We start from the raw sequence: 19,900 nt of genomic DNA on the forward strand, positions 1-19,900 counted from the left end.
CACAGATGAGACCCCACACACTCATCGCACAGATGAGACCCCACACACTCACTGCACAGATGAGACCCCACACACTCATCGCACAGATGAGACCCCACACACTCATTGCACAGATGAGACCCCACACACTCACTGCACAGATGAGACCCCCACACACTCATCACACTGATGAGGCCCCACACACTCACTGCACAGATGAGACCCCACACACTCACTGCACAGATGAGGCCCCACACACTCATCGCACGGATGAGGCCCCACACACTCACTGCACAGATGAGGCCCCACACACTCATCACACAGATGAGACCCCACACACTCATCACACTGATGAGGCCCCACACACTCACTGCACAGATGAGACCCCACACACTCATCACACAGATGAGACCCCACACACTCATCGCACAGATGAGGCCCCACACACTCACTGCACAGATGAGACCCCCCACTCTCCCCCCCCCCCCCCCATGCACACACTTTGGGTCCAAACTCCTCTTTTTAATGATTTTCCAATTTTTTTTGGCCTTTTCCTTCTTTTTTTTACACTTAAACGCAGCGCAACCACCAAACCCCCTCCCCAAAGCCCCCCCAGTGTCGGGGGGAGGCAGGGGGGGGCGCTTCTCCCCCCCTGATGAGGGGGGGGGGTCCCATCCTGCCCAGCGCTGGGATAGACCAGGACCCCCCCCTCCCCCCCACCGCCCCCCCCAAACCAATCAAATAAATAAATAAAGGGGGGGCGGGGGGGCAACCGGACCCCCCCCCATAAGGCTCCCATGGGAATAGCAGCTTCCCGACCCCCCCCATCCCGCATCCCACTCCCAGCATCCTCGGGGTGGTTGGGGCGCTTTTGGGGTGCTTGGGGGGGGGGGGTTGGGGTGCTGCGGGGGGGGGGTTTGGGGTGCCGGGGGGGGGGGTCCCTAACTGTCCGAGCAGCCCCCGTCGCGCTCTTGGCTGTTCTCCGCCTCCTCCGGAATATCCTGCATCCTCGGGAAATCTATGGGGTGAGAGCGGGTGAGCCCCCCCCAATCCTGGGAAAAAAGGGGGGGCCCGAGGGCAGCGCTCCCCCCCAGCCCGGGTCTCACCTCGGGGGCTGGCGGGGGGCGAGCGGCCGCTGCCCAGGTCCTCATCCTCCAGGAGCGCATCCAGGGTGTCCTCGCCTTCCCGCAGCCGCTCCGCGTCTGCACCCCCAAAATCCAGGTCCTCGCGGGGGCCGGGGGCGAAGGGGGTGGGGGGGGGGCTGAGGCTCAGCTGCTGCGGAGGGAGGAAAGGGGAGCGACCGGGGGGGGCTGAGACCGGGCACACTCGTGTCACCCATGAGCCCATCTCCCACCCCAAACCCAGGTGGGCTGAGACCGGGCACACTCGTGTCACCCATGAGCCCATCTCCCACCCCAAACCCAGGTGAGCTGAGACCGGACACACTCGTGTCACCCATGATCCCATCTCCCACCCCAAACCCAGGTGAGCTGAGACCGGACACACTCGTGTCACCCATGAGCTCATCTCCCACCCCAAACCCAGGTGAGCTGAGACCGGACACACTCGTGTCACCCATGAGCCCATCTCCCACCCCAAACCCGGGTGGGCTGAGACCGGACACACTCGTGTCACCCATGAGCTCATCTCCCACCCCAAACCCGGGTGGGCTGAGACCGGACACACTCGTGTCACACATCCCACTCCAACCCGGGTGGGCTGAGACCGGACACACTCGTGTCACCCATGAGCCCATTTCTCACCCCAAACCCGGGTGGGCTGAGACCAGACACACTCGTGTCACCCATGAGCCCATTTCTCACCCCAAACCCGGGTGGGCTGAGACCAGACACACTCGTGTCACCCATGAGCTCATCTCCCACCCCAAACCCGGGTGGGCTGAGACCGGACACACTCATTGCACCCATGAGCTCATCTCCCACCCCAGACCCTTGTGAGCTGAGACCTGACGCACTCGTTTCACCCATGATCCCATCTCCCACCCCAAACCCAGACCCTTGTGAGCTGAGACCGGACACACTTGTGTCACCCACGAGCCCATCTCCCACCCCAAACCCAGGTGAGCTGAGACCGGACACACTCATGTCACCCATGAGGCCATCTCTCACCCCAAACCCGTGTGGGCTGAAACCAAACACGCTCGTGTCACCCATAAGCCCATGTCCCACCCCAAACCCAGACCCTTGTGAGCTGAGACCGGACACACTCGTGTCACCCCTGAGCCCATCTCCCCCCCCCCCCCCGAGGGCCGCAGGGGTGCCCGGCCGGGGCGGTACCTGTGGGGGGGTGAAGCTGAGGTAGAGCGCGTCCCCCGCGGGCAGGCTCCTCCGCCGCGGCTCCCCGGCTCCCCGCCGCCCCCGGGCCGGGGTCCCCCCCGCCCGCAGCTGCCTCCGCGCCTCCTCCAGGTCCCGTTGGAGCCGCGCGCGCTCCCGCTCGCTGTCCCGCAGCCGCGCCTCCAGCGCCGCGGCGTCGAGCGCGCGCTCCTGGCAGCGCTGCCGGCAGCGCCCCAGCTCCTCCTGCACCAGCGCGTGCTGCCGCTGCAGCAGCGCCAGCGCAGCCTCGCCGGGGGCCGCGGGGGCCGAGGGGCGCGCGGAGGGCGGCGGCGGCGGCGGCTTCTCCCCCCCCTCCTGCAGCTGCAGCTCCAGCAGAGTGTCCTGCTGGCTCACCACCGCCTGCGGGGGGGGGAAAGGGGGTCACCGGGGGGGGGGACACGGGGGGATGGGGACAGGGATGGGGGACAGGGGGACGGGGATGGGGACACGGGGATGGGGACAGGGGGATGGGAACAGGGGGATGGGAAGGGGGACAGGGGGATGGGGACAGGGATGGGGACAGGGGGATGGGGGACAGGGGGACAGGGATGGGGACACGGGGATGGGGACAGGGGGATGGGGACAGGGGGATGGGGACAGGGGGGATGGGGACAGGGGGATGGGAACAGAGGGATGGGAATGGGGACAGGGATGGGGACAGTAGGGATGGGGACAGGGGGATGGGAATGGGGACAGGGGGATGGGGGACAGGGATGGGGACAGGGGGATGGGAATGGGGACAGGGATGGGGACAGTAGGGATGGGGACAGGGGGACCGAGACAGGGATGGGGGGATGGGGACAGGGATGGGGACAGGGGGAGGGGAATGGGGACAGGGGGATGGGGACAGGGATGGGGAGAGGGGGACGGGGATGGGGATAGGGGCATGGGAATGGGGACAGGGATGGAGACAGGGGGATGGGGACAGGGGGATGGGGACAGGGGGATGGGGACAGGGACAGGGGGATGAGGACAGGAATGGGGACAGGGGGATGGGATGGGGGGGCGGGGATGGGGACAGGGATGGGGACAGGGGGATGGGAATGGGGACAGGGATGGGGGGATGGGGACAGGGGGATGGGGACAGGGGGATGGGGACAGGGACAGGGGGATGAGGACAGGAATGGGGACAGGGGGATGGGATGGGGGGCGGGGATGGGGACAGGGATGGGGACAGGGGGATGGGAATGGGGACAGGGATGGGGGGATGGGGACAGGGGGATGGGGACAGGGGGATGGGGACAGGGGGATGAGGACAGGAATGGGGACAGGGGGATGGGATGGGGGGCGGGGATGGGGACAGGGATGGGGACAGGGGGATGGGAATGGGGACAGGGATGGGGGGATGGGGACAGGGGGATGGGGACGGGGACAGAGGGATGGGAATGGGGGGGGGGGATGGGGACAGGGATGGGGACAGGGGGACCAAGACAAGGATGGGGACAGGGATGGGGGGATGGGAATGGGGACAGGGGGATGGGGACAGGGGGGATGGGAGGGGCAGAGATGGGGACAGGGGGATGGGAATGGGGGGGGGGGGATGGGGACAGTGGGATGGGGTTGGGGGGGTGGGGACAAGGATGGGACAGGGGCCAGGAGGGTGGGGAGAGGGGGGACAGGGATGGGGACAGTGGGGAATGGGGACAGTGGGGAATGGGGACAGTAGGGATGGGGACAGGGGCGATGAGGACAGGGGGGATGGGGACAGGGGGGATGGGGACAGGGGGGATGGGGATGGGAACAGGGGGATGGGGACAGGGGGATGGAGGCAAGCGGCGGTCCCACCGACCTGCAGCCCATGCAGCAGCGAGTAGAGGTTCACCAGGCGCTGGTTGATCTCCTGGGGGGCAGAGGAGGGGATGTGAGCAGAAGCAGAGAGGGGAAACTGAGGCACGGCGGCACCTCAGCCCCCCCTCCCACTCACCTCCTGCGGGACCCTCTGCAGGAGCTGGTTCCCATTCCCGTCCTGTGGAGAGAGCACAGTGACAGCGCTGTCACCCCGGGGTCCCCCTCGGTGTCCCCCCCGTGTCCCCCCTACCCCCGTGCTCACTCTCTGTCCCCCGTCCGAATCCGCCCTGCAGAACTCCACGGAGCCGTTGATGCTGCCGGTGTCGCCGTCTGTGGGGGGAGAGAGGCCGGGGATGAGACCCACCACGGTGCCGGGGGGGCCCGAGCCGCGCGCAGCCCCCTCCCCGCCTCGGCCCCGTCCCCCTCTTACTGCTGGCACTGGGGCTGGGGCAGCTCTCGGCCTCCGGCTGGTTATTCTGGTCCCGGTCACGTCCAACGCACGTGAAGATCTCCTTCAGGCATTCCACTGTGGGGAAGCGCAGGGTGAGCTGCGGGGGGGGACCCCAGCCCAGCCCCTGCCTCAGTTTCCCCAGTCAGAGCATCCCCATCCCAGAGCATTGGGTGCCTCAGTTTCCCCAGTCAGAGCATCCCACAGCCTCGAGTGCCTCAGTTTCCCCAGTCAGAGCATCCCCACCCCAGAGCCTCGAGTGCCTGTTTCCCCACTCAGAGCATCTCAGAGCATCAAGTGCCTCAGTTTCCCCACTGAGAGCATCTCAGAGCATCAAGTGCCTCAGTTTCCTCACTCAGAGCATCTCCATCCCACAACCTCGAGTGCCTCAGTTTCCCCAGTCAGAGCATCCCCATCTTCAAGCCTCGAGTGCCTCAGTTTCCCCAGTCAGAGCATCCCCATCCCACAGCCTCGAGTGCCTCAGTTTCCCCAGTCAGGACACCTCCATCCCACAGAGCATCGGGTGCCTCAGTTTCTCCAGTCAGAGCATCCCCATCCCAGAACTTCGAGTGCCTCAGTCTCTCCAGTCAGAGCATCCCCATCCCACAGCCTCAACTGCCTCAGTTTCCCCAGTCAGAGCATCCCCATCTTCAAGCCTCGAGTGCCTCAGTTTCCCCCAGTCAGAGCATCCCCATCTTCAAGCCTCGAGTGCCTCAGTTTCCCCCAGTCAGAGCATCCCCATCCCACAGCCTCGAGTGCCTCAGTTTCCCCCAGTCAGAGCACCCCCATCTTCAAGCCTCGAGTGCCTCAGTTTCCCCCAGTCAGAGCACCCCCATCTTCAAGCCTCGAGGGCCTCAGTTTCCCCAGTCACAGCATCCCCATCCCAGAGCATCGGGTGCCTCAGTTTCCCCAGTCAGAGCATCTCCATCCCACAGCCTCGAGTGCCTCAGTTTCCCCAGTCAGAGCATCCCCATCTTCAAGCCTCGAGTGCCTCAGTTTCCCCAGTCACAGCATCCCCATCTTCAAGCCTCGGGTGCCTCAGTTTCCCCAGTCTCAGCATCTCCATCCCAGAGCCTCCAGTGCCTCAGTTTCCCCAGTCAGAGCATCCCGATCCCACAGCCTCGAGTGCCTCAGTTTCCCCAGTCACAGCATCTCAGAGCATCAAGTGCCTCAGTTTCCCCACTGAGAACATCTCAGAGCACCAAGTGCCTCAGAGCATCTCCATCCCACAACCTTGAGTACCTCAGTTTCCCCAGTCAGAGCACCCCCATCTTCAAGCCTCGAGTGCCTCAGTTTCCCCACTCAGAGCATCCCCATCCCACAGCCTTGAGTGCCTCAGTTTCCCCAGTCAGAGCATCCCCACCCCAGAGCATCGAGTGCCTCAGTTTCCCCAGTCACAGCATCCCCATCCCACAGCCTCGAGTGCCTCAGTTTCCCGAGTCACAGCATCCCCATCCCACAGCCTCGAGTGCCTCAGTTTCCCGAGTCACAGCATCCCCATCCCACAGCCTCGAGTGCCTCAGTTTCCCCACTCAGAGCATCCCCATCCCACAGCCTTGAGTGCCTCAGTTTCCCCAGTCAGAGCATTCCCATCCCACAGCCTCGAGTGCCTCAGTTTCCCCAGTCAGAGCATCCCCACCCCAGAGCATCGAGTGCCTCAGTTTCCCCAGTCAGAGCATCCCCACCCCAGAGCATCGAGTGCCTCAGTTTCCCCAGTCACAGCATCCCCATCCCACAACCTCGAGTGCCTCAGTTTCCCCAGTCAGAGCATCCCCACCCCAGAGCCTCCAGTGCCTCAGTTTCCCCAGTGCCATCCATACCTTCCCGGATGGCGTCGTGCATCAGTTTCTCCCCCCGGGAGCCGTCGGCCGAGTCGGAGTGGAAGAGTGCGCGCGGGGCCAGGGTGGGCGAGGGCTCCTCGCAGCCGCTCGCCAGCGCCAACATGTCGGCAAAGAGCCCCACCTTCTCCTCCAGCAGCGCCGAGATCTTCCGGTCGTGCTGCAGGATCCGATCTGGGGGGGCAGGAGAGGAGAGACGGGGGGCGAGGAGGGAGGGGAGGATGAGGGGGAATGGGGGGATGAGCAGGGATTGGGGGGGGACGAGCAGGGATTTGGGGGGGACAGGCAGGGATGGAGGGGATGAGCAGGGATTTGGGGGGATGAGCAGGGATTTGGGGGGACAAGGAGACTTGTGCGGGACAAGGAGGGATGGGGGATGAGCAGGGATTTGGGGGAACAAGCAGGGATGGGGGGACAGGCAGGGATTTGGGGGGACAGGCAGGGATTTGGGGGGGACAAAGAGAGTTGGGCAGGACAGGAGGGATGGGGGGATGAGCAGGGATTGGGGGGACAAGGAGGGATGGGGGGATGAGCAGGGATTTGGGGGGATGAGCAGGGATTTGGGGGGGACAGGCAGGGATTTGGGGGGGACAAGGGGAGTTGGGCAGGACAAGGAGGGATGGGGGATGAACAGGGATTGGGGGGACGAGCAGGGATGGGGGGATGAGCAGGGATTTGGGGGGATGAGCAGGGATTTGGGGGGACAAGGAGAGTTGGGCAGGACAGGAGGGATGGGGGGATGAGCAGGGATGGAGGGGATGAGCAGGGATTTGGGGGGACAGGCAGGGATTTGGGGGGGACAAGGAGAGTTGGGCAGGACAAGGAGGGATGGGGAGATGAGCAGGGATTTGGGGGGACAAGCAGGGACGGGGGGACAGGCAGGAATTTGGGGGGGACGAGGAGAATTGGGCAGGACAAGGGGGGGTGAGCAGGGATTTAAGGGGATGAGCAGGGATGGGGGAACAGGCAAGGATTTGGGGGGACAGGCAGGGATTTGGGGGGGACAGGCAGGGATTTGAGGGGGACAAGGAGAGTTGGGCAGGACAGGAGGGATGGGGGGATGAGCAGGGATTTGGGGGGACAGGCAGGGATGGGGGATGAGCAGGGATTTGGGGGGATGAGCAGGGATTTGGGGGGACAAGGAGAGTTGTGCAGGACAGGAGGGATGGGGGGAAGAGCAGGGATGGGGGGGATGAGCAGGGATTTGGGGGGATGAGCAGGGATTTGGGGGGACAAGGAGGGATAGGAGGGATGAGCAGGGATTTGGGGGGACAGGCAGGGATTTGGGGGGGACAAGGAGGGATTGGGGGAGCCAATGAGGGATGGTGGGAGCCAATGAGGGATGGCGGGGCAAGCAGGGATGAGGGGATGAGCAAGGATGGGGAGGATGAGCAGGGATTTGGGGGGACAAGGAAGGATGGGGGAACGAGCAGGGATTGGGGGGACAAGGAGGGATGGGGGGACAAGAGGGGACGGGTGGGACAAGAAGGGATGGGGGGATGAGCAGGGATGGGGAGGAGCAGCAAGGATTGGGGGGTGAACGAGGGATGGGGGGGACCAGAAAGAATGGGGGGAAGAGCAGGGATTGGGCGGGGACCAGCAGGGATGGAGAGGGATGAGAGAGAGTGAGCAGGAAAGGAGGGACAACCATGGATGGGAGCAAGGAATGAGGGGACAGGAGAGCTGCGAGGACAGCGCTGGGGACCACCCGGTGGCCGCCCCCACCTTTCAGTTTCCGTAGAGACGCTTCGATCTCCGTTTCGATGAGGGGAAAGTCCTGGCGGCTGGGGCAGCTGCGAGGGATGGGGGGGTCAGTGCCGGCACCCCAAACTCCATCACCCCGCGTCCACCCTTCCCACCGGCCGCGGCTCCGAGGACCCAACCCGGGAGCCGCTGGGGAGCCCCAAAGCCCCTTTCCCGGGGTGACACTCACACGCTGACCGTCTGCTGGATGACCTTCATCCAGTTGTTGCGGTCGTCGCGGGAGGCGGCGTGGACCTCGTACATCTCCGGCGGCGCCGCGCTGATCAGGAACATCCCCTTCTCCTGGTTGGCGATGTCGCGCACGATGAGGTTTTGCAGGGAGATGACGGCTGGTTTGTCCTGCAGGATAGGTGCTGCGGTTGGATTCGCCGTCCCGGTGAATCCAAACGCAGTGGGAGCACCGGGATGTTGGGATAAAGCATCTCACCAGCATGGGGAAGGTGTATTTCTGGTCCTTCTCTTGCAGGAAGATGAGGACGTCCGTCATCAGCAGCACCAGAACATCTGTGAGGGAGCGGGAGACACCGGGGTGGGTGGGAGGGGGCGGCGAATCCCACCCCGCGGAGCCTCGGGAACCCAGAGCTGCTCCCAAATTCATCCATGGAGGGGAAGGGCCTCCAGGCACTCTGGTCCCCCCATCCCACAGCACCCCTTGGGCACCTCCATCTCCTGGTCCCCCCCATCCCACAGCACCCTGGTCCTTGGGCACCTCCATCTCCTGGTCCCCCCATCCCACAGCATCCTCATTCCCCAGGATTCCCACTCCTAGTCCCTGCATCCCACAGCACCCTGGTCCCCCAAGACCCCCCCAGAGCCTGGTACCCCCATTCCTTGGCACCCCAGTCCCTGGGCATCCCCATCCCTTTGTATCCCTGTCCACTAGCAGCCTGGTCCTTGTGCATCCCCATCTCCCGGGGACCCCCATCCCACAGCACCCTGAGCCCTGGGCAGCCCCATTTCCTGGTACCCCCATCCCATAGCACCCCAGATCCCCGTCTCCTGGGATCCCTATTTCTTGGTATTCCCATCCCCTGGTGTCCTGGTCTCTGGGCATCCCCATCTCCTGGCACCCCATTCCTTGGCACCCCAGTCCTTGCGTACCCCCATCTCTTACTAACCCCATCCCACAGCGTCCTGGGCCCTGGGCATCCCCATCTCCTGGTACCCCCATCCCATAGCACCCCAGTCCCTCAGCACCCCCATTCCCTTGTACTCCGAACTCTTAGTAACCCTATCTCGTAGTTTCCTGGTCTCTGGGCACCGCCACCTCCTGGCACCCCCTTCCTTGGCACCCCAGTCTTTGAGTACCCCCATCTCTTACTAACCGCATCCCACAGCACCCTGGTCCCCGGGCAGCCCCATCTCCTGGTACCCTCATCCCATAGCACCCCAGTCCCTCAGCACCCCTATCCCACAGCACCCTGGTCCCCGGGCAGCCCCATCTCCTGGTACACCCATCCCATAGCACCCCAGACCCTCAGCACCCCTATCCCACAGCACCCTGGTCCCCGGGCAGCCCCATCTCCTGGTACCCCCATCCCATAGCACCCCAGACCCCCATCTCCTGGGATCCCTATTTCTTGGTATCCCCATCCCCTGGTGTCCTGGTCCCTGGGCATCTCCACCTTCTGGTACCCCCATCCCATAGCACCCCAGTCCCTCAGCACCCCCATTCCCTGGTACTCCGAACTCTTACTAACCCCATCTCGTAGTTTCCTGGTCTCTGGGCATCCCCATCTCCTGGCACCCCAGTCCTTGAGTACCCCAGGCCTTGAGTACCCCGATTTCTTACTAACCCCATCCCAAAGCATCCTGGTCTACGGGCAGCCCCATTTCCTGGTACCCCCATCCCATAGCACCTCAGACCCCCATCTCCTGGGATCCCCATTTCTTGGTATCCCCATCCCCTGGTGTCCTGGTCCCTGGGCACCTCCACCTCCCGACACCCCTTTTCCTTGGCACCGCAGGCCTCCAGCACCCCCATCCCATAGTGTCCTGATCCCTGGGCACCTCCACCTCCCGACACCCCTTTTCCTTGGCACCGCAGGCCTCCAGCACCCCCATCCCATAGTGTCCTGATCTCTGGGCACCTCCATCTCCCAACACCCCTTTTCCTTGGCACCGCAGGCGCCCAGCACCCGTTCCCCACCTTTGAAGCGCCCGGCCGCTGTCTTCCAGAGCATGCAGCCGCTGTGCACCAGCTTGCGCCGCAGGAGCTCATCCTTGCCGAAGACGCCGGCACGGCTCTCCCACGGCAGCTGCACTTTGGCCCGGCCGTCCACACGCCGGTAAACGTCCCAGAGCCGCGCGTTCATCTCGCACGTGTGCACCTCCTCGTTGATGGAGGAGATCAGATCCTTCACCAGCTTCAGCGCCCGCGACAGGTCCGCCGAGTCGCCCTCGTTGTCTGGGGTGAAGGGGAGATGGGGGACACACTTAGGGCTTGATCCTCCCTGGCAAGGGCAGCCCCCCCCCACCCCGTGTTGTCCTCCCGCTCCCGGCCCTGTTACCTTTGGAATTCTTCAGGATGCGTTCAATGAGCACCGGGTACTTGGTGATCCTCTGCGTCACCAACAAGATGCACTCGGGCACTCCGTGACGTCGGAGAAGTGGGGAGCGCGTCATCCTCTGCCCGGAGAAAGGGAAGGAAGGAAGCACAAAGCACCCCGTTAGCATCGCCCGCTCCCTCAGGGCTCATAACCACGTTACCAGGTGTGAGGAAGACACGCGCAGCTGGGGAAACTGAGGCACGGAGTTGGCAGAAGGATCTTCCAGCGGGGCATGAAGCCCAGAGCCTGCAGAGAGATCCCAACACCCGAGCTGGGGGTCCCTCTGGAGCCGTTCAGGGATGAGGGACGCTCACCCGGATGAACTGCTGGAAGCGCTTGTCGCGGGCGAGCAGATCCTTGTACTCCTTCACGGCTTTGGTGTGCTTGCTGCAGAACTCCGAGTAGGCTTTCTTCAGCTGCTCTGCACTGACCCCCGAAAACTGGGCAGGAGGAAGAAGAAGGGATGTCAGCGAGCTCCTACGACCCCACCAGCACCCACCAGCTGGCCCCACGCCGTCCCCACCTGGTTGACGAGGATGTCCCCCAGGCGGTTGATGACAAAGTTCTTGTTGCTGTCGTGGGCCAGGGACTCCCGGCGGCGCTCGAGGAGCTGCGCCAGGAACCGCTCGTGGATCTGGCTCAGCTCATCCACGCAGGGGAAGATCTTCTGCACCGTGGCCGGGTCCACCTGCAGGTCATCCAGCATGGCCTTGCGGAACATGTTGGCCATGATCTTCAGCGTGCGGACGTGGTGGATCTCGGTCTGGATCAGCTCTGCGGTGGGGTGGGATGGGTGAGATGGGGCAGCCATCCCTGCGGGTCCTCTGTGCCACACGGCAGCCCCTTGCCCTGTCCCTATCGCCTCTGGGTGTCCCCATCCCTGTGTCCCCTACCCTGTCCCCACCTCTGCATCCCTGTTCCTCCATCCTTGACCCATTCCTGTGTCCCCTCATCCCTGCATCTCTGACCCATCCCTGTGTCCCCTACCCTGTCCATACATCCCCCAGCCCTGTGTCCCCATCTCTTCATCCCCATTCCTCCATCTCTGACCCATTCCTGTGTCCCCTACCCTGTCCATGTGTCCCCTGCCCTACCCCCGTGTCCTCATCTCTTCATCCTTGTGTCCTCATCTCCATGTCCCCTGTCCCTGCATCTCTGACCCATCCCTGTGCCCCCAACCCTGTCCCTGCGTCCCCACTGCTTCATCTCCATTCCTTCATCTCTGACCCATCCTTGTGTGTCCTCTCCCTGCATCTGACCCATCCCTATGTCCCATCCTGTCCCCATGTCCCTGCTTCCTGCACCTCTGACCTGTCCCTGCATCCTTTGTCATCTGTGTCCCCTGCCCTATCCCTGTGTCCATCTCTTCATCCCCATTCCTCCATCTCTGTCCCATCCTTGTGTCCCCTATCCTGTCCATGCGTCCCCTTCCCCGTCCCTGTGTCCCCATCTCTGCATCCCTGTCCCATCCTTGTGTCCCCTATCCTGTCCATGTGTCTCCAACTCTGTCCATGCATCCGCTGCCCTGTCCCTGTGTCCCCACCTCTTCATCCCTATTCCTCCACCTCTGTCCCATCCTTGTCCCCTATCCTGTCCATGCATCCCCTTCCCTGTCCCTGTGTCCCCACCTCTCCATCCCTGTTCCTCCACCTATCACCCATCCCTATGTCCTCTTATCCCTGACCTGTCTGCATCCCCTATCCCGTCCCCGTGTCCCCATCTCTTCCTCCCCATTCCTTCATCTCTGACCCATCCTTGTGTCCCCACCCTGTCCTCGTGTCCCCATTCCTGCATCTCTTCATCTCCACCCCTGCGTCCCCATCCCTACGTCCCCATCTCTTCGTCCCCATCCCTATGTCCCCATCCCTACGTCCCCATCCCTACGTCCCCATCTCTTCGTCCCCATCTCTTCGTCCCCATCCCTACGTCCCCATCCCTACGTCCCCATCTCTTCGTCCCCATCTCTTCATCTCCACCCCTGCGTCCTCATCCCTACGTCCCCATCTCTTCGTCCCCATCCCTACGTCCCCATCTCTTTGTCCCCATCTCTTTGTCCCCATCCCTATGTCCCCATCTCTTTGTCCCCATCTCTTCATCTCCACCCCTGCGTCCTCATCCCTACGTCCCCATCTCTTCGTCCCCATCCCTACGTCCCCATCTCTTCGTCCCCATCTCTTCATCCCCATCCCTACGTCCCCATCCCTACGTCCCCATCTCTTCGTCCCCATCTCTTCGTCCCCATCCCTACGTCCCCATCTCTTCGTCCCCATCTCTTCATCCCCATCCCTACGTCCCCATCTCTTCGTCCCCATCTCTTCATCCCCATCTCTTCGTCCCCATCCCTACGTCCCCATCTCTTCATCCCCATCCCTACATCCCCATCTCTTCGTCCCCATCCCTTCATCCCCATCCCTACGTCCCCATCTCTTCATCTCCATCCCTACATCCCCATCTCTACGTCCCCATCCCTACGTCCCCATCCCTTCGTCCCCATTCCTCCATCCCTGACCCATCCCCGTGTCCCCTTCCCTCTCCCTCCATCCGCAGCTCCCCCTACACCCCGTCCCCATCCTTCCGGCCCGGATTGTCCCCACGAGGCCACCCACCGTAGATGACATCCTGCCGCTTCATGACATCCATCTTGTGCTGCTTCAGGTAGCTGTTGTCCACAGCCAGACTCCACGAATCCGCCTCGAAGCCCTTCCCGTCCGTCTCGAAGTCGCTCATCAGCTGGTTGAGGATGACGTCGGGGCCTGCGCGGGACAGCGGTGGGAGCAGGAAAGGGGGTGTCCCCATGCCCCGTGTCCCCTCCCTGTGCCCCGTGTCCCCCACCCGCCGTGTCCCCACCTTCGTCGATGAGCGACTCCACCGACAGCGTGCGGTTGCGCATGTTGAGGGAATCCGTGGACTGGGACAGGATCCGCCGTATCCCCAGCGGGGATTCATCGTTGAACGTCCTGGGGGAGGGGGGGGGGTTGGGACATGATGCTGGGGTGCTCAGGGGACCCCCTTCTTCTCCCTTTCCCCCCTCCACATCAATCCGCTTACCCCGCGATGTTGGTGGTGGAGACGCTCTTGGAGAGGGAGAGGGAGGGTCGGCCGCGGCGTGGGCCCAGCAGCGTCTGCCGGAAGCTCTCCGAGGGGTAGATGGCAGAGTTGGGGCGCTCCCGGATGGCAGCTGGAGTGGGGGGAACACAGGGGGGGTCAGTGCCATCACCCTCCTGTGCCCCCCCCAGGCCGTGTGTGGTGTCCCCACCACCCCACGGGACACCCCAATAGAGCATCCCCGCAGTATCTCCACCTGGAGAGGCACTCCCCAGCCCTCAGGGGGGTCCTCGAGCCTTGGGGGGGTGTCCCCACAGCCAGAAGAGGGTCTTTGTAGCTGGGAGGGGGCTTCCTCACAGCCAGGGGGGTGTCTCTGCAGCTAGTGGGGGGGTCCCCATAGCCAAAAGGGGGTCCCTATAGCCAAGAGTGGGGTGACCAGGCAGCCGGGGGAGGTCCCATGGCAGTTGGGGTGTCCCTCTGCAGTCGGGGGGAACCCCACAGCCAGGAGGGGGTCCTTGCAGTCGGGGGGGATCCCCACAACCTCGGGGGATCCCCACAGCCTGGGGGGTGACCTCTCGGATGGAGAGGGGGGGTCCCTAGAGCCAGGGGGAGCCCTGCAGCCAGGAGAGGGCTCTTGTAGTTGGGGGAGTCCCCATAGCCAGGGGGGGTTCCCCTGCAGCTGGGGGGTGTCTCTGCAGATGGGGGGGTCCCCATAGCCAAAAGGGGGTCCCTATAGCTCGGAGTGGGTCCCCGCAGCCAGGTGGGGTGACCAGGCAGCCGGGGGAGGTCCCATGGCAGCTGGGGTGTCCCTCTGCAGCTGGGGGGACCCCACAGCCAGGAGGGGGTCCTTGCAGTCGGGGGGGATCCCCACAACCTCGGGGCATCCCCACAGCCTGGGAGTGACCTCTCGGATGGAGAGGGGGGGTCCCTAGAGCCGGGGGGAGCCCTGCAGCAAGGAGAGGGCTCTTGTAGTTGGGGGGAGTCCCCACAGCCGGGGGGGGTTACCCTGCAGCCAGGGGGTGTCTCTGCAGATGGAGGGGGTCCCCATAGCCAAAAGGGTGCCCCTACAACTTGGGGTACCTTATAGCTGGGGGCAGCCCCCTGCAGCCAGGGAAATGGGGGGGATGTCCATCAAAGGGGGTGTCCCTACAGCCATGGGGATCCCCAAAACCTGGAGGGAATCCCCACAGCCAGAGCGGACCCCAAAACCAGGGGTTATCCCTTCTGTTAGAGGGGTGTCCCCACAGGCAGGGGGGTGTCCCTTCCATTCGGGGGTGTCCTCGGAACCCCAGTGGCAGCAGGATGGGAAGTGGGGGGGGGCAGCGCCGCTCTCCCCCCACGCATCGCCCCCCACTCACTTTTATTGCGCAGCGACACCGACTGCAGCGCCGAGCTGTTCTTCAGCAGCGCCGCTTTCTGTTGCTGGGGGGAGGAAGCAGAGGCGTCACCGTTCCTCCTGTCCCCATTCCTCCCCACCACCAAGCCAAAAAAAGCCCCCGGAGCGGCTGAGACCGGAGCGGCTGAGACCGGGGCAGCTCACGTCACCGGTGTCACCGCCCGGTGGGCGCTCACCTTCTGCTTCACCTTGGTGCAATTGGGCAGCGTGTCCTTGCAGCGGTTGTGGATGGTGACGTTGCAGGCTGGAGGGGGGAAACAAGGAGAGGTGATGGCACAACCACCACCACCACCGGAGACAGCGGAGAAGCCGGGGGGAGACCCTCCTGCCACCCCTCCTCCCCAGCGCTGGAGCGATGGGAGCAGATGCGGAGGGAATCCACGGACTACACGGGCGCTGCCGGAGCTACAGCTGCCGGGGAGCAGCTGAGCCGCCGCGGTGCCAGCGGACACGATCCCTGTGCCGGCACGATGCCACCGGCACCCCGGCTCCATCCAGCATCGCCCACGCCGGGGAGCTGGAAGGTGCCAGGATGTGCCAGGGTGGCACACCGGGGTTGTGCCAGCGTGACGCCATGGACACCCCGGCTCCATCCAGCATCGCCCACGCCGGGGAGCTGGAAGGTGCCAGGATGTGCCAGGGTGGCACACTGGGGTTGTGCCAGCGCGATGCCATGGACACCCCGGCTCCATCCACGGTTGCGGAGCTGGAAGGAGCTGGCAATGCTGACCGCCTCGCCGGGATGTGCCAGGGTGGCACACCGGGGTTGTGCCAGCGCGATGCCACGGGCACTCGGCTCCGTTTGGCATCACCCATGCCGGCGGAGCTGGAATGGCCAGGGTAACGCTCGCAGGGTCGTGCCAGCGCGATGCCACGGGCTTCACTTGGCATCGCCAACCCCAGGGGAGCAGGAAGGAGCAGGCGATGCCGGCTTTCTCACCGGGATGCGCCAGGGCAGCACGCCGGCGTGTGCCAGGACGCCTCGAAGAAACCCCTCTCCCCCACGGCACGAATCCACGGAGCCAAACCGGGCATGATTGGGCATCGCCGCGCTTACTCACTGGGGCAGATGAGCGCTTCCTTGGCCGTGATGCTCTTGTTGCAGGCGAAGCACATGGTCATACCGGAGACGGTGATGGTGGTGAAGAGGTGCCCGTTGGTGTAGCGGGCATCCTTCTCCTTCCCCTCCTTCATCTTCTCCTTCTCCTTGCTCTGCCCGGAGAGATGCGACGGGCGCCTGACGGGGCTGCGGCACAGCGGACGCCCCGTACCGCCACCCGCCGCGGCGCCCACCGGCTTCGGGACGCGGTTCATGGTTGCGGGGAGCCTGGGGGGCCGAGGGACCCCCTGCTCGGCCGCGATGCCCGGGGGGTCCTGCCACCCCGGCGCGGGGAGCCGAGCGGTTGGGGAGAAGCGCTCGTTCCGCTCGCCTCGGCTTCCCATCATCCCATAACCATGACAACCGGGGGGGGGCTGCGGGAGCAATCCCCCCCCCCCCCACCCCGGCACCGCAGCCGCCAGCCCCAATGGGGATGAGATGCGGGGGACGCGGCGCGGGGGACGGTGACGATGCTCCCCGGCACCCATGGGGGCTGCAGGAACCGCCGGAGCAGCGCAGCCGCCAGCCCTGCGCCCCCACTGCAGCCAAAGTGGGAATTTTCCCTCTGTTCTCCAACAAAAAATGGGGGTTCAGAGCACAACTGCCCCCCCCAGGGATGGTTTTGGGGTCCCCAGTGCTGCCATCGCCCCTGCACCTTCCCTTTCTTTACCCAAAGTGGCTGTTTTCCCCCCCTTTTACCCCAAAAATAGGGGTTCAGAATCCAGGTGCCCCCCCTTCACCTCCTTTTCTTTATCCAAAGTGGGAATTTTCCCCCTAAATAGGGGTTCAGAGCCCAACTGCCCCCCCCCAGGGATGGTTTTGGGGTCCCCAGTGCCGCCACCACCCCTTCAACTTCCTTTTCTTCACCCAAAGTGGCTGTTTTCCCCCCCTTTTACCCCCAAAAATGGGGGTTCAGAATCCAGGTGCCCTCCTTCACCTCCTTTTCTTTATCCAAAGTTGGAATTTTCCCTCTTTTCCCCCCCAAAAACGGGGCTTCAGAGCACAACTGCCCCCCCCAGGGATGGTTTTGGGGTCCCCAGTGCCGCCACCACCCCTTCAACTTCCTTTTCTTCACCCAAAGTGGCTATTTTCCCCCCCTTTTACCCCAAAAATAGGGGTTCAGAATCCAAGTGCCCTCCCTTCCCCTCCTTTTCTTTATCCAAAGTGGGAATTTTCCCCCTAAATAGGGGTTCAGAGCCCAACTGCTCCCCCCAGGGATGGTTTTGGGGTCCCCAGTGCTGCCACCACCCCTTCACCTTCCTTTTCTTTACCCAAAGTGGCTGTTCCCCCCCCCTTTCTCCCCCAAAATCGGGGTTCAGAATCCAGGTCCCCCCCTTTTCTTTATCCAAACTATCTATTTTCCCTCTTTTTCCCCCCAAAATGGGGGTTCAGAATCCAGGTGCCCCCCCCCTTTTCTTTATCCAAACTATCTATTTTCCCTCTTTTTCCCCCCAAAAATGGGGGTTCAGAGCCCAGTCGTGTGTGTGCCCCCCCTCCCCAAAACCCCAGGGGGTGGTCTTGGGGTTCCCACTGCTTCCTGGACCTCATCCCACTTTTGCCACCCCCCCCCCCAAAAAAAGGGGAGCTTTCTCCTGCTCTCCACTCATGCCCTGCCTGCCCCCCCTCGCCCCCCCCAGGCTCACAGAGCCGCCTTTGTGCCCCCCCCCTCGCCGCCCGGCGGTGCCTGGCACCCACTGAAACCCCCCTTGGGTGCCCCCCTCAACTGACAGCCCCCCCCCAGTGCTCCCATGGGGGGGTCCCTCTGCTGCAGGACGAGGGTGGGACCCCCCCAGGAGGCGGCAGGTGAGAGCGGGGGGGGGGGGGCAGAGGACCCCCCCCCCAAAACCCACGGCGTGGGGGGGGGGGGAATTCAATTTTTTTTCCCCATTCGTGGGGGGTTTTCATTATTTTTTCCATCTTTTTTCTTTTTTTTCTTTTTCTTTTTTTCCTTTTTTCTTTTTTTCCTTTTTTCTTTTTTTCCTTTTTCCTTTTTTCTTTTTCTTTTTTCCTTTTTTCTTTTTTCCTTTTTTCTTTTTCTTTTTTCCTTTTTCCTTTTTCTTTTCTCCTTTCTTTGCTTTCCTTTCTTCCCCTTCCTTTATTCCTCCCTTTCTCCCATTCTTTTTTTCCTTTCCCTTTTTTCCTCCTTTCTTTTTGTCCGCTCTTTTCGCTTTTCTCCCCTTTCTTTGGCTTTTGTTTCCTCTGCTTTTCCTCCCTTTCCTCCAATTTTTTCCCTTTCCTCCAATTTTTTCCCTTTCCTCCAATTTTTCCTTTTCCTCCCATTTTTTCCTTTTTCTTTTTCCCTCCAATTATTTCCCTCTTTGCTTTTTTTCTGCTTTTCCTCCACTTTCCTTTCCTTTTATTTATTTTGTTTTTCCTTCCCCTCCCTTTTTTTTGCCTTTTGTCTCCCCCACTGTTTCTCCCTTTACTCCGTTCTTTTCCTTTTTCCTCTTCTTTCCCCACTTTTCTCCGCCTTTTTTCCCCTCTGGATTTTTTTCTTCTTTTCCTTCACTTTTTTCCCTTTTCTGTTTTTTTTTCTCCTTTTCCTTTTCCCTTCTTATCCACTTTTTTCCATTTTTTCTCCATTTTTCTTTCAATTTTTTCATTTACTCTCCTTTTTCTCTGCTTTTCTTTCCCTTTTCTGTTTTTCTTTCCCTTTTCTCTTCTTTTCCTCCTTTTTATCCGCTTTCTTTTCTTCTTCCCCACTTCCCCCCCCCTTTCCATTATTTTTCCTTTCTCTTTTCTTTCCTTTTTCTCCCTTTTTCTCCTCTTTTCGCCCTTTCCCCCCTTTCCCCCCCCCCAACCCCTCCTGCAGACAAAGGTGGGGACCCCCCCCCCCATTTTCCCCCCCCATCCGGACCCCAACTCTGTCGGGACACCCCCACAGTCACCCCCAGTCTTGATCGCCCCCCCCAAAATCCCCCCCAGTCCGGACACCCCCCAACTCATCCCCCTCAACACCCCCCAAAGACCACACTGGGATGGGGGTACACACAGCCCCCCCCATACCCTGAGACCATTTGGGGGGGGTACACACAGCCCCCCCATACCCTGAGACCATTTTGGGGGGGTACACACAGCTCCCCCATACCCTGAGACCATTTTAGGGGGTGCACACAGCCCCCCCCCATGCCCTGAGACCATTTTGGGGGGGGGTACACACAGCCCCCCCCATGCACTGAGACCATTTTGGGGGGGGGTACACACAGCCCCCCCATGCCCTGAGACCATTTTGGGGGGGGGTACACACAGCCCCCCCCATGCACTGAGACCATTTTGGGGGGGGTACACACAGCCCCCCCCATACCCTGAGACCATTTTGAGGGGTACACACAGCCCCCCCCAATGCCCTGAGACCATTTTGAGGGGTACACATAGCCCCCCCATGCACTGAGACCATTTTGGGGGGGTACACACAGCCCCCCCATACCCTGAGACCATTTGAGGGGGGGTACACACAGCCCCCCCCATGCACTGAGACCATTTTGAGGGGTACACACAGCCCCCCCCCATGCCCTGAGACCATTTTGGGGGGGGGGTACACACAGCCCCCCCATGCACTGAGAGCATTTTGGGGGGGGGGTTACACACAGCCCCCCCCATACCCTGACACCATTTAGGGGGGGTGTACACACAGCCCCCCCCACGCCCTGAGACCATTTTG

The 19,900-nt window shown here is 62.6% G+C and overlaps 1 protein-coding gene across 10 annotated transcripts in view; it reads right to left on the reverse strand.

Moving 5' to 3' along the window:
• Window positions 1-890: 890 nt before the first annotated feature.
• Window positions 891-19,900, reverse strand: part of ARHGEF2 (Rho/Rac guanine nucleotide exchange factor 2) — a 37,413-nt gene continuing 18,403 nt past the window's right edge. For 8 of the 10 annotated variants that reach the window (XM_054050837.1, XM_054050843.1, XM_054050841.1 and 5 more), the window contains 21 exons: window positions 16,202-16,352; window positions 15,317-15,384; window positions 15,103-15,166; window positions 13,748-13,877; window positions 13,547-13,656; window positions 13,306-13,452; window positions 11,223-11,473; window positions 11,014-11,139; window positions 10,661-10,778; window positions 10,300-10,557; window positions 8,578-8,654; window positions 8,320-8,489; window positions 8,112-8,179; window positions 6,369-6,560; window positions 4,531-4,626; window positions 4,363-4,430; window positions 4,237-4,278; window positions 4,102-4,152; window positions 2,277-2,672; window positions 1,086-1,254; window positions 891-997 (listed from right to left, as the gene is read on the reverse strand). In XM_054050837.1, coding sequence (XP_053906812.1) covers window positions 921-997; window positions 1,086-1,254; window positions 2,277-2,672; window positions 4,102-4,152; window positions 4,237-4,278; window positions 4,363-4,430; window positions 4,531-4,626; window positions 6,369-6,560; window positions 8,112-8,179; window positions 8,320-8,489; window positions 8,578-8,654; window positions 10,300-10,557; window positions 10,661-10,778; window positions 11,014-11,139; window positions 11,223-11,473; window positions 13,306-13,452; window positions 13,547-13,656; window positions 13,748-13,877; window positions 15,103-15,166; window positions 15,317-15,384; window positions 16,202-16,352 — 2,829 coding nt within the window. In that variant the 3' untranslated portion in view covers window positions 891-920. Of the gene's footprint in view, window positions 998-1,085; window positions 1,255-2,276; window positions 2,673-4,101; window positions 4,153-4,236; window positions 4,279-4,362; window positions 4,431-4,530; window positions 4,627-6,368; window positions 6,561-8,111; window positions 8,180-8,319; window positions 8,490-8,577; window positions 8,655-10,299; window positions 10,558-10,660; window positions 10,779-11,013; window positions 11,140-11,222; window positions 11,474-13,305; window positions 13,453-13,546; window positions 13,657-13,747; window positions 13,878-15,102; window positions 15,167-15,316; window positions 15,385-16,201; window positions 16,626-19,900 lie in introns of those variants that run through there. The other 2 variants (XM_054050840.1, XM_054050838.1) reach the window with 2 other exon arrangements.

Source organism: Cuculus canorus, chromosome 28 (assembly GCF_017976375.1).
Source record: "Cuculus canorus isolate bCucCan1 chromosome 28, bCucCan1.pri, whole genome shotgun sequence".
NCBI lineage: Eukaryota > Metazoa > Chordata > Aves > Cuculiformes > Cuculidae > Cuculus > Cuculus canorus.